General features: G+C 43.3%; 1 protein-coding gene across 1 annotated transcript in view; it reads left to right on the top strand.

The window, feature by feature from the left end:
* MTHFD1 (methylenetetrahydrofolate dehydrogenase (NADP+ dependent) 1, methenyltetrahydrofolate cyclohydrolase, formyltetrahydrofolate synthetase) overlaps positions 1-7945 on the top strand; it is a 105156-nt gene extending 97211 nt beyond the window's left edge. Inside the window, exons 24-26 of the mRNA XM_011978328.1 lie at positions 1470-1577; positions 2440-2592; positions 7705-7945. Coding sequence (XP_011833718.1) covers positions 1470-1577; positions 2440-2592; positions 7705-7857 — 414 coding nt within the window. The 3' untranslated portion in view covers positions 7858-7945. The remainder of the gene's footprint in view (positions 1-1469; positions 1578-2439; positions 2593-7704) is intronic.
* The last annotated feature ends 4978 nt before the right edge of the window (positions 7946-12923 follow it).

Raw genomic sequence — 12923 nt, forward strand, 5'->3', positions numbered from 1 at the left:
TAAATAAGTAAATAAATAAATAAATAAAAACTTGCCTAATATGTTCTTTTAGCTTTAGTTGCTAGGGAGTATAAAGCCAGATATATTGCCTAATTTTTGTAATTTGCTCATCCAAATTACCCATGAGTAGCTTTCCTTCTCATTTCCTTTAGGCAACCTCTCCCTATGCTGTTCTCTCTGAATCTTAATGCCCTGAACTAGTCTACACAGCATTTAAGAAACCAGCTCCACTTCTCTGAAGGCTTTGCCCCAGAGGAAACAGCTCATGGGACTGAGCCCTCACCAGCCAGACCATTGGTCTCTGTCCACTGCACTGTTTGCTTCAGGTGCCACAGAAAGTGGACACACCCAATGCGTGTTGATCATGTAAATCACTGGGTTGTTTTTTCCAATACCTAGGTGATTTTGCTTTTATGATTATTTCCTAATTCCTGGTGTTTGCACTTAATCAATTGTGTTAAGGGTAGCATCTGCCTCTCATATACAAACTGGGAATTATGTAGATGGACATTGGTTGTCTTATTTCATAAACAGTGTCCCCAGATCTGGTTTGACAGGACTGATCTCCAGTATTAGAACACCTACTTTTTAATTTTTATTATTTAAACATTTTTATTTTTTAAAGAGACAGAGTGTTGCCATGTTGCCCAGGCTGGTTTCAAACTCCTAGGCTCAAGTGATCCTCCTGCCTTGGCCTCCTCCCAAAGTGCTGGGATTATAGGGATGAGCCACCATACCCAGCCTGAACATCTACTTTTTATTTATGAAGAAATAATTATTCTTAGGTAGTCAGCAATACTGTTTATGATGTACTTAGCAAGAGATTTTAAATATGTACTTACATAAAACCTTAATATATATTAATGCATGTGTGTATCTATATCTATATATATAATACATGTATGTGTATATATATGTATGCATATATAGATATAAAAACTTTACCTCTGTGGGACATTTTCACTTATAAAATCTGAGGCTTGATATTAAAAGAAAGTGTTCCTGGCCGGGCGAGGTGGCTCACACCTATAATCCCAGCACTTTGAGACGCCAAGGCGGGCAGATCACCTGAGGTTGGGAGTTCGAGACCAGCCTGACCAACATGGAGAAACTCTGTCTCTACTAAAAATACAAAATTAGCTGGGCTTGGTGGTGCATGCCAGTAATACCAGCTACTCGGGAGGCTGAGGCAGGCGAATCGCTTGAACCCGGGAGGCAGAGGTTGCAGTGAACTGAGATCACGCCATTGCACTCCAGCCTGGCTGGAATTGCATCTCAAAAAAAAAAAAAAAGGAAAGAGAAAGTGTTCTTAACCCAATCAACCTCAAACTATTTGCATATATATATATTTATATAAAAACCATCTTCTGCCCCTTTTAGGGACTCTGACCTAGAATGTGGCTATGTCCTGGTTAAATGTCCTCACATGTGTCCAGTCATGGTGTCACCATCTCTTTCTTGTGCTTTAGCTCCCAGTCGAGGATAAAATCAGGATCATTGCACAGAAGATCTATGGAGCAGATGACATTGAATTACTCCCCGAAGCTCAACACAAAGCTGAAGTCTACACAAAGCAGGTAGATTTTTGGTTAGTTTGTCCTTTCAACTCTTTGCAAAGCAGGCCTGGAGTCACAATCTCTGGGTCCTCCCAACCCTGGCAAGTACCCATTGCTTCACTTCTGTGGGTGGCAGCCTTCTCTCCTCTGAAATTCTGGGTTTGGATTAGGCGGCACAGTCCCTGGTTCTTTATTTACCCATAGGCGGTATATGAATGTGTAGAAATCCATGAGGAAATACAGAATGTCTTACCAAAATATTGAGAATGTCTCCAGTTTTTGTTTTTTTGTTTGAGACAAGGTCTGGCTCCATTGCCCAGGCTAGAGTGCAGTGGTACAATTTCAGCTCACTGCAGCCTCTGACTCCTAGGCTCAAGCAATCCTCCCACCTCAGCCTCCTGAGTAGCTGGGCCTACAGGCACGCACCACCACACCTGGCTAATTTTTGTGTTTTTTGTAGGGATGGAGTTTCGCCATGTTGCCCAGGCTGGTCTCGAACTCCTAGGCTCAAGCAGTCCACCCGTCTCAGTCTCCCAAAGTGCTGGAATTTACAGTCATGAGCCACTGCACCTGACCCTCTCCAATTTTATTCTCATATCTACTCCAAACTGTTATTTTAAATTGGTTTTATGTTATTTCCATAGATGGAAATAAAATATTCACTTGTGGACTACAGTTGTGAGTACATAACTCCCTCACTCAACAGAGTTCTTTTTTTTTGTTTTTTGGCATAATAAATAAGCTGGAGAACAGCAAGGTAGAGATGTATATAAAGGGAGTTGGATGTTTCAAATAAATGGAAGGAAGAATCCATGTAATCACAAGGCCCAGATGGTCACTGCTGTGTTGTCATCTTTTCATTTGTCTTCCCTTCTTTCCCCAGGGCTTTGGGAATCTCCCCATCTGCATGGCTAAAACACACTTGTCTTTGTCTCACAACCCAGAGCAAAAAGGTGTCCCTACAGGCTTCGTTCTGCCCATTCGCGACATCCGCGCCAGCGTCGGGGCTGGTTTTCTGTACCCCTTAGTAGGAACAGTAAGTGTGTGCTGCAAGGGAGGAGCGGGCGCATCTGCACTTCTTGTCTGAAGTGTGTTGCTGAAACCATCAAGCAAATGCCAAGTGAGCAGAGTTCGCTGCCCAGAAGAAAGTTGGAATCACGCCTATTATGATTGCTGTGGATCATAAGCTATAAAGCAGGACCTATATAGCTCTTGCTGTGGACCATCTTGGTGTCAATTCAAGAATGATGCCATGACTACTCATACTGAATAAAAAATTCTGTTTCCCAGGGGCAGTATGCCCTTCACTGAATCTAGGATGATCCCAGTTGATAGGCTGGGGTAGTGCTAACATAATCACAGTTAATGTTTATTGGGAGCCTTACATAGATTAACTCAGTCCCCCAACAGCCCTAGGAGGTAGGGACAGAGGTTTTATGCCCCCAGGGTCTTGCTGACAGGCCTAGAACTTATGCCTGAAATTCAGCGGGTTTATTATTTTTGAGTAAGGAATTTCCCCATTAAAAAATGCAAATGGGACCCTTGAGATATGAAAGGTGAGGTTGCTTATTTACACTTCAAGGTGAACGAGGTATCCAGTGCTTTCTTATCTTACAGATTTTATGCATATTCAAGGAAGAATATTGCCACTTGGGAAGCAGAGGGGAGGGATGCTTAAGGACAAAATCATAGTTTGGGCTGACATTGTTCCAAGGTTAGCATGGATCCTGAATCTAGGTTATCCCCTAAATCTGCCCCATATCCTATATCTACAGATTATACTGCCATGCAATATAGGATTGAAATATTAAACTAAACCAACACACATGGAAAAGAAACCAACATATCTCCTTTTAGATTTATGTCATTCTTTCGGTATGGTAAGAAAGTGGTAGGAGGTGGCATTATAGAGTTGAAAACATAGGACATTAGAGCTGAATCCATTTTCACCTCCAGATCTTGGCCTTGGGCAAATTATGAAAGGTGAGAGCCCTGCTGCCCTCAGTTCACACTGTAGGGCAACATCATCACATCACAGTGGTGCTTAGCACAAATGCCTGCATCTCACTGCCTCCTTAGCCCTCTAGAGAGCAGGAGGCTTAGCTTTGCTATGATGTACATCAGTCTCCAGGATTTGTAGAAATCCCCTTTGGTAGGAATGTTCCACCATTTTTTCCCAGCACCTTGAATACTGCAGAAATATGTGGTGTTCTTTTTGGAGAAGTTGTCAGCAACTACCAGCTGAAAGAGGGGTAGCTGTACTCTTTCTTGTCACTTTTGATCTTCACATGAAGAGAAGGATAACAGTAGAGGTGAAAGCAAATCTGGAAGCAGTCAGGCCAGTAAGAGTCAGGCTGTAAGGTGGAGAGAGACACAGCCTGCCCAACTCAAGACTTTCTCATTTAGAACAAAGTATGCGTCAGAGGCCTTCAACTTTAAGTTGGACCAAGATGTTTCCACACATGATCAAATGGTTTAATCACTATTCTAACACCTTCCAGTTGCCGTTGGGGCCTTAACAGGACTCAGATTATTTGAATATTTTCTATATGAATTCAAAGTGTGATGGCTTCTTTTCAGAACTTTATATCTAAGTTCATACATGTGTGTACACATAATATTTTCTTTTTTTGTGTATTTTCTGATTATCAGTGACCAGTGTTTAGGAGGGAAAATCCTCTTGAGGAACAAGTGAAAATATCAAAAATCCTACTCATCGCTGTTTGTGGAACCATCTTTAGGGTTTTCTGCTGACATGTACATGTATGTCTACAACAATGGGCATGTGTCTTTTATCTTTATAATGTCATCTTCTGGTTTTTCTGCTGGGTCTAAGGACCCATCCTTTCCTTTCTCCTACTTGTCTCACACCTAGCACCTCCTTACCTCTTACACGATATGAGAATATAAACCAGTTGTCAGATCCCTATAATGTTTTGGGGAATATTGACTGGTACTCAGAAGTCAGTCAGAATGAGGTTTTCTAAAGTATTGATGATGTTTTGTGTTACAGAAGATGACTCATTCTTTTTTAATAACCTTTTTATAGTTAAGTTTTAGAAGTAACCTAAGCTGTTTTCCTGTCTAGATTTAATTTGGAACTTGTGTGTATTCATTATATAGGACATTGTTACAGATAAAAATATACTGAGTTTTCACTTGCAAGCCATACATATTTGCATCTAAGTAGAAATTTGTCAAAGCTGAGTCTTTAGAAAAGCAGTGAGTACAAATATAATTTGTAAGCATTACAAGTTTAGTTTTAGAAGGCCATTTTGGGCCAGTAAGAATAGTGATTATAAAACCGTCTAGATTATGTACAAAAGTGTCTTGGCCCAAGTTAAAGGATACTAACTCCTACCGTCGTGTTGCTGAAGCAAAAATCACATGGGCAGCTCAGCTAGCAAGACTGAATAAAACAAAATTTAAAAGCAGACAAGCGGCCGGGCGCGGTGGCTCAAGCCTGTAATCCCAGCACTTTGGGAGGCCGAGACGGGCGGATCACGAGGTCAGGAGATCGAGACCATCCTGGCTAACACGGTGAAACCCCGTCTCTATTAAGAAATACAAAAAACTAGCTGGGCGAGGTGGCGGGCGCCTGTAGTCCCAGCTACTCGGGAGGCTGAGGCCGGAGAATGGTGTGAACCCGGGAGGCGGAGCTTGCAGTGAGCTGAGATCCGGCCACTGCACTCCAGCCTGGGTGACAGAGTGAGACTCCGTCTCAAAAAAAAAAAAAAAAAAAAAAAAAAGCAGACAAGCCCCGCACCTCCTTTTGGTCTTGCAAAGTGTGAGCTGAGGAGGTGAGTGAGCAACTCCTGCACTCCCCAGCACTCATGCGTGTAAGGTGAAGGTGAAAACACCTCCTGCTACTGCTTGTGACCACATGGAAGATGACCACGAAGGCTGGCATTTGGTTTGCAGAAGGACATAAGGAATCAGTTTCTTTTTTTTTTTGAGATGGAGTCTCGCTCTGTCACCCGGGCTGGAGTGCATGGAGTGCAGTGGCGCAATCTCAGCTCACGGCAACCTCTGCCTCCCAGGTTCAAACAACTCTCCTGCCTCAGCCTCCCGAGTAGCTGGGATTACAGGCACACGCCACCATGCCCAGCTAATTTTTGTATTTTTAGTAGAGACCGGATTTCACCATGTTGGTCAGGCTGGTTTTGAATTCCTGAACTTGGGTGATCCACCTGCCTCGGCCTCCCAAAGTGCTGGGATTATAGGCATGAGCCACCACGCCTGCCTGGGATCAGTTTCTAAGTCTGAGTTTTTTAACAGGATTAGTGACTTGATTTTTAATATGTAACAAGAAGAGTACCCACTTTATTGACAACCATAAAATGATGTTCTATCTTTGTGCCTTGGGCTTTCTTTCTGAAGGAAAAGTGAAAGTAAAGATGACTTTACGTTTATTTTAGACATGGCCTCGCTCTGTCGCCCAGGCAGTGGGATGATCATGGCTTACTGTGGCCTCAAACTCCTAGCCTCAAGCAGTCCTTTTGCCTTAGCATCCCAAGTAGCTGGAACTACAGGCACATGCCATCATACCCAGCTAATTTTTTATTTTCTGTAGAGGTGGGGGTCTCACTATGTTGCCCAGGGTGGTTTAGAACTCCTGGCCTCAAGTGATCCTCACCTCAACCTGGTATTACAGGCGTGAGCCACTGTGCCCAGCTTTAGTTTATTTGTAATGCTTTTTTACATCCTAGATGAGCACAATGCCTGGACTCCCCACCCGGCCCTGTTTTTATGATATTGATTTGGACCCTGAAACAGAACAGGTGAATGGATTATTCTAAACAGGTAAGTTGTTACTGGGTAAGAATTTTGCTTTTTTCCTTATGTAGCTTATTTATGAATTATAGAGCTCAAACTGACGCTGCAAAAAATCACATTCTAATGCTTTCAAAACATTTCTTTTCAGACTTCCCTGAGGGGAGAGGGGATAGGAATGAGAGTTGGCAATAACCAATGAGTTGAAATATTTATATTTCCACACATTTTTGGAAGAAGTGCAGCATGGCTTGTCACAGGTTGACAGTGTAGGGGAGAAAACTGCTGTCCAATAAACTACAGAGGAAACTACAGGAGGCATTAGACTCCCTCTGCTGAAGCCCCAGGAGGCTTGGGGTTCAGAGTTGATGACACATTGCAGGTCAGGAACAGCTGATGGTCTATATACTCTGAATAGGGAGTTAGAAGGCAAGAGTTAGTAAATGTCTTAGGAAGTATAATAGAAAAGAGAAGGAAACAGGACCATTCTGGAAGTTCTTAGGGCCTTAGGTGAAAGGGCCCTGAGTACCGACTACAGTGAGTGACGTTGCATTGTTTGATATTTTTGAAATTTCAACAGGACGTGTCTCTCCTTAGGCAGGTCCTTGGGGCTGAAGAAGCAAGCTGCAGTGTGCACTTATATTCCTAGACACGTCCTGTTGAAATTTCAAAAATGTCGAACATGAAAATCCCAACATCTTTCTCCAGAGAATAAAAAAGTGGCTTGCCTATGAAAAAAATGAGAACTAGACTTAACACCCGTCTTATTGGCAATAAGAAGCTTTTAGACAATGGAGGAGTGTCCTGTAAGGTCACAGGGAAGATTACTTTCAACATGTGCTCACACCTAACCGAATCTATCTGGATGTTTTCAGACATGCGAGGGTTTGCCGCCCCACATCTCTTCCTAAGAAGTTATTTAGCAATGTACTTAGCAAAATGAGGAATTAACCAAGAAAAAAGGAAGACATGAGTTTTGGGAAACTGAAGCCTCATTTGCACATTAGTGAAGGGGCATTCTGATAAGCATGCAAATGACCTAGAGTTACAAATCCAGTGTGGAACAGGATGGGGAAGCACCTGAGAAAAACTAGAAAAAGCTGGAAAAGACAAGGATATCAAATGGTCATAGTACAAAACAAAAGCTCTTGCATTATTTGAGAAATTTAAGGTCCAAGTAGAAGCAAACTGTAGTTTGATGCTAGAACACTATTCAAGTCCATTTATGGACATGTCCTAGAAGAGCTGGTGGTGGGAAAGGATGTAAATGTTAACAACTTTGGCAATGTGAGTGGGTAATGGTGCAGTATGGAAGGAACAGGAAACATTTCAGTGCTTAGAGAAAACATTATTTCTTGTTTGTTTTTCCTTCCAGATCCTCATCCATCTTCAAGAAGCTACTTTGAAAGTCTGGCCAGTGTCTATTCAGGCCCACTGGGAGTTAGGAAGCATAAGGAAGCCAAGAGAAGTCAGCCCCTGCCCAGAAACTAATAGTAGGAGTTTCCCCGGAAGTCATTTTCAGCCTTAATTCTCATCATGTATAAATTAACTTAAATCATGCTCATGTCTATTTACTTTAGTGACGTTCCACAGAATAAAAGGAAATAAGTTTGCCATCTTGGTGTTGCAATATGAATTACAGCCTTAACAGACTGTGCCACAGGTCTCTGCCATCCTTTGTGAGCTCATTTGTCAGGTAGACCCTTGGGCTGAAGATGCAAGTTGCAGTGTGCCCTTTATGATACTGTTGTGTTTAGAGGGAAATGTATGCATGCTTGTGTATTTCTGAGAGGACACACAATTCAGGGGACCTCCTGAGAGGGTCGGGTTGGAAGCTAATGACTTACCTTTTTATCTTATACCTTTCTATGTTGTTGAATTTTGTTTTTCTACCCTGAGGAAGTATTGCTTATACAAGTTTTTGCCTGAACTTCCTTGGAATTCCCATTTCTGTCACAGCTTTAGCACTCTATGTTTAGAGTTCTCAAGAAGGATGGTCATACAGCACCAGCCTTAGGTGAGCCTCTATTCTGTTGGTGCAGCAAGTATTCATTGAGTTTCTTCTAAATGCCTGGGCTCTACCCTTCCCTACAGACTTTCTTTTTTTTTCTTTTTTTCTTTTCTTTTTTTTTTTTGAGACGGTGTCTCTGTCACCCAGGCTGGAGTACAGTGGCGCAATCTCGGCTCACTGCAATCTCCATCTCCTGCGTTCAAGCGATTCTCCTGCCTCAGCCTCCCAAGTAGCTGGGATTATAGGCATGAGCCGCCATGTCTGACCTAGACTTTCTTTTTCCTAAAACATTAGGTTGGTAAAAACCACAATTACTTTTGCACCAACCTAATGTTTTTTTTCCTCCTCTTCTGGCTGGGCGTGGTGGTGGCTCATGCCCATAATCCCAGCACTTTGGGAGGCCTACGTGGGCGGATCACTTGAGGTCCGGAGTTCAAGACCAGCTTGACCAACATGGTAAAATCCTGTCTCTACCAAAAATACAAAAATTAGCTGGGTGTGGTGGCAGGCACCTATAATCCCAGCTGCTTGGGAGGCTGAGGCACGAGAATTGCTTGAACCCAAGAGTCAGAGGCTGTAGTAAGCTAGGATCATGCTGCTACACTCCAACCTGGGAGACAGAGCTAGACTCTGTCTAAAAAAATAAAAGAAAATATTTTTCCTTCTCTTCTTGTTCTTTATCTTCTATCTCTGTTCTTCCTCTCCCATTTGTTTCCTTCCCTTTTCCCCTCTGTCTTCCTCCACTGGATCCTTCTAGAGTATGCTGCATGTCACTGGTGCCAGTGCTAAACCCTGCTGATGTTGGCAGAGCAGTATTTTTCCCAGTGACCTTGGTTTTATTATTTTTAATTCCCTAGGTCCACATCAGTGTTGTAATACAGTCAATTTTACAGTCCACAGAAATGATAGCAGTGCCTTGAGAGGCATATGGCAAAGGGGTCACAATGCAGAGCCCCAGCTCTGTGGCGCAGAGCCTCACCCACCTCCCTGCCTCCACATCCTCACCATGGAAATAGGAGCACTGTTGGTACCTACCTCGTGAGGGCGGTTCTGGAATTACTCAAACACATCATCTAAGATGCTTTGTACAGGGCCTGGCACATTGTAAGCACTTGTCAGTTCCTGTTGCAAAGCATCATCCGGGCCCTGTTTGCACAGTTAATTGCTTCTGGTACTTTTTTTTTTTCTGGTGGGAGTGACAAGAGTCGTGCTTTGTTGCCCAGGCTGGAGTGTAGTGGCGTGGTCTCGGCTCACTGCAACCTCTGCCTCCCAGGTTCAAGTGATTCTCCCGCCTTAGCCTCCCAAGTATCTGGGATTACAGGTTCGCACCACCATGCCTGGCTAACTTTTTGTATTTTCGGTAGAGATGGGGTTTTGCCATGTTGGCCAGGCTGGTCTCAAACTCCTGGCCTCAAGTGATCCTCCCACCTTGATCTCCCAAAGTGCTGGGATTACAGGCGTGAGCCACTGTGCCCGACTGCTTTCTAGTACATTTCTTAAATGTCCTATGAAACTTCACCTGGAATGGGATTTGCTGGGAATTAATTTTATAGACAAGGGAAGGATGCAGTCTTGTTAGATATGGTGACTTAAAGGTCATCTTAAAGGATTTAGGTTTTCTTATATTGCCAAAAACCACGTGGGTTTAAATCCTCAATACTGGTAGGGGCTGGGCATGGTGGCTCACACCTGTAATCCCACCACACTCAGCTGAGTTTTGGAGTTTTGTTTTTTGTAGAGATGGGGTCTCACTGTCTTGTCCAGGCTGCTGAGGCAAGAGGATCACTTGAGCCCAGGAGTTCAAGACTAACCTGGACAAGTCAGACCCCATCTCTACAAAAAACAAAACCCCAAAATTCAGCTGAGTGTGTGGTGCACGCTTGTAGTCCTAGCTGCTTGGGGGACTGATGTGAGAAGTTTGCTTGAGCCCAGGAGTTGGAGGCCACAGTGAGCTATGACTGAGCCATTGCACTCCAGCCTGCACAACAAAGCAAGACCCTCTGTCAAAATAAAAAAGAACTATAGAAGCACTCGTGCTTGGGGTAACTATTAGCATGTGCTGGCAGAGAAGGTCTAGTGCCTTTACCTTGGTGCTAAGAGTCCCTCCAGAGAGTGGCTTCCCCGTGCCCTTTCTCTTCTCTGGGCTGCTAATGCCTTCCTTCCCCATATTAGTAATATTACTGATAAACAAATTGTGCATTCTGTGATCTCACTTCAGAGACTGTTTCTGTGCATTGAAGATGTACATACAGTCTTAATTCAGAAGAGATAACATTCATGTGCTGCCACATTAAACAGATTGCAACAGTATTACTACTGAGTTTGTGTTGACTCTGTGCAACCCTCATGGTGCCCAGGAACATATGAAACCACCAGAGACTTGGAGCCTCAGGTTCATTCAATGGCGTCCCAGGGAACGGGGTTGAAGGGCTTCCTCCCAGAAGGCCTCTGAAATGTAATAGCTATTAACAAGGAGTTGTAAGTCATTTTTGGTAGCTATAGGCCCAGGCAGTGGGTAGGTAGAGATCAAGATGGGAGAAATGGTAAGATCAGTAGAGTATTGTTCAGATAAATATGTAAGCTGTTTTATTGGCACACTGTATCTGGTGATATTAACATGATAAGCTATAGTCTGGATACCAATTTCTCATCAGATTGGAGAAATATATTTATAGCCTATTTCCTGTTATATAATGAAAAGCTACTAATGGGGTAGTAGACAATGATATGGGTAATAGCTTAAACAGCCTTCGTTGTCACTTACCTGAATTCAGGAATGACAGGTTTCTTTCATGCATGAGGTACTGGATACATTAAACACACACACACAGATATAGCATTGAGTTCTAGTCATATCCTAAAGAAAAACCATGGTGCGCTATGTTATAGTACTATACTATGTGTGAGTGACTCTGTGTGTTGGTGGAGGTCAGGGATGACTTGTTTGTAATATACCTTAAGGAAGTCTGTCTAAATTTGCCCTTTAAATACTAAATAAATTTACCTCTTACCTCAAACTGCCTTTCAGTTCCCTTTTACTAATTTTGTTTAAAAGAAAGGCAAGTGAAGGCTAGGCGTGGTGGCTCACACTTGTAATCTTAGCACTTCAGGAGATCAAGGCAGGAGAATTGCTTGAGCTCAGGAGTTCAAGACCAGCCTGAGCAACATAGGGAGAGACCCCCATCTCTACAAAGAAAAAAAAGAAGAACCTGGGCATGTGGTCGCATACCTGTGGTCCCAGCTGCATGGGAGGCTGAGGTGGGAGGATTGCTCGAGCCAGGGATTGTACCACTGCACTCCAGCCTGGGCAACAGAGCAAGACCCTGTCTCAAATAAAAATAAAAATAAGACAGCTATTCTACCCTGTCTTCACTTAAATAAGCTCATCTTATTTTTTGCCTGAAACTCTTGCAAACTCCCAGGACTGCTAGTTTTGAGATACCTTGGATCTCAATAAAGAATAGTTCTCAATTGCTTATGAGTATAATGTATTTCTTTTGGCTTAAAGTTCAACACTGGCAACAAGTAGGGCTAGCAACCCATAGAGAGATACGAAGACCATTTCCATAGGCGTGTTTGCTGAGTGAAGAAGGCTGACTGAATTTTTTTTTTTTTTCTTTTGAGACAGGGTCTCACTTTGTTGCCCAGGCTGGCGTGCAGTGGTACAATAGTGGCTTACAGCAGCCTTGACCTTCTGGGCCCAAGTGATCCTCCCATCTCAGCCTCCTGAGCTCCTGAGTAACTGGGACCATAGGTGCACCACCATGCTCAGCTAATTTTTAAAATTTTTTTGTCTCCCTATGTTGCCAAGGCTGGTCTCAAACTCTTGGACTCAAGCCATCCTCCTGCCTTGGCTTCCCAAAGTGCCGGGATTACAGGTGTGAGCCACTGCACCCGGCCCTGAATTCTTAATTACAACTAAAATAGATGCTTGTGGATTTTCCTGTTTTACAACTCTTGCCTCTTTTATCTGTAAATTTAAGATCTTGACAGTTTATATTTGGCTTTGCTTTTGTGTCCCAAGAGTTCTTTCCGTGATAAGCCTATGTGGAAACTACGGAACCTTACAAATATAAAACATTTCCAGAAAAACATACAAAAATGGACACCTGACATTTACACTCCCTAAGATCGTGATCCTCTTGAAGAAAGGAGATGAACGCGGCTGCTTTTCAGTAGTTCTTCACTCCACCTTGCCAGGTTCTTCATCTGGATGCTATGCTGTGAGGGCCTGAGGAGGAGGCTGGGATTGTGATGGATCCTACTGGATTTTACAGCTGGAGCTCCCAGGAATGCCCTCATAGGGAATGTCCTGAAGGGAATCATGGGTAACTTGTAAGCTACCTCAACTTATTTTTGGAACTATGTAAGATATAAGATGGATGGAGCTGGGTTGCTGTGCCTTTCTCGCCTTGTCCGCAAGAGATGCAGCTGCTCCTGCAGGCCAAAGTTCTGCACGAATCACCTCCACCTGCTTCCCACTGGGAGACAAAGGTCTGAGAGCCTGTTTAGCGATGAACCACGATGATCTTTTTTTTTTTTTTTTTTTTTTTTTTGAGACGGAGTCTCGCTCTGTCGCCCAG

This window comes from Mandrillus leucophaeus, unplaced genomic scaffold, assembly GCF_000951045.1.
Source record: "Mandrillus leucophaeus isolate KB7577 unplaced genomic scaffold, Mleu.le_1.0 Scaffold192, whole genome shotgun sequence".
In the NCBI taxonomy this organism is placed as follows: Eukaryota; Metazoa; Chordata; class Mammalia; order Primates; family Cercopithecidae; genus Mandrillus; species Mandrillus leucophaeus.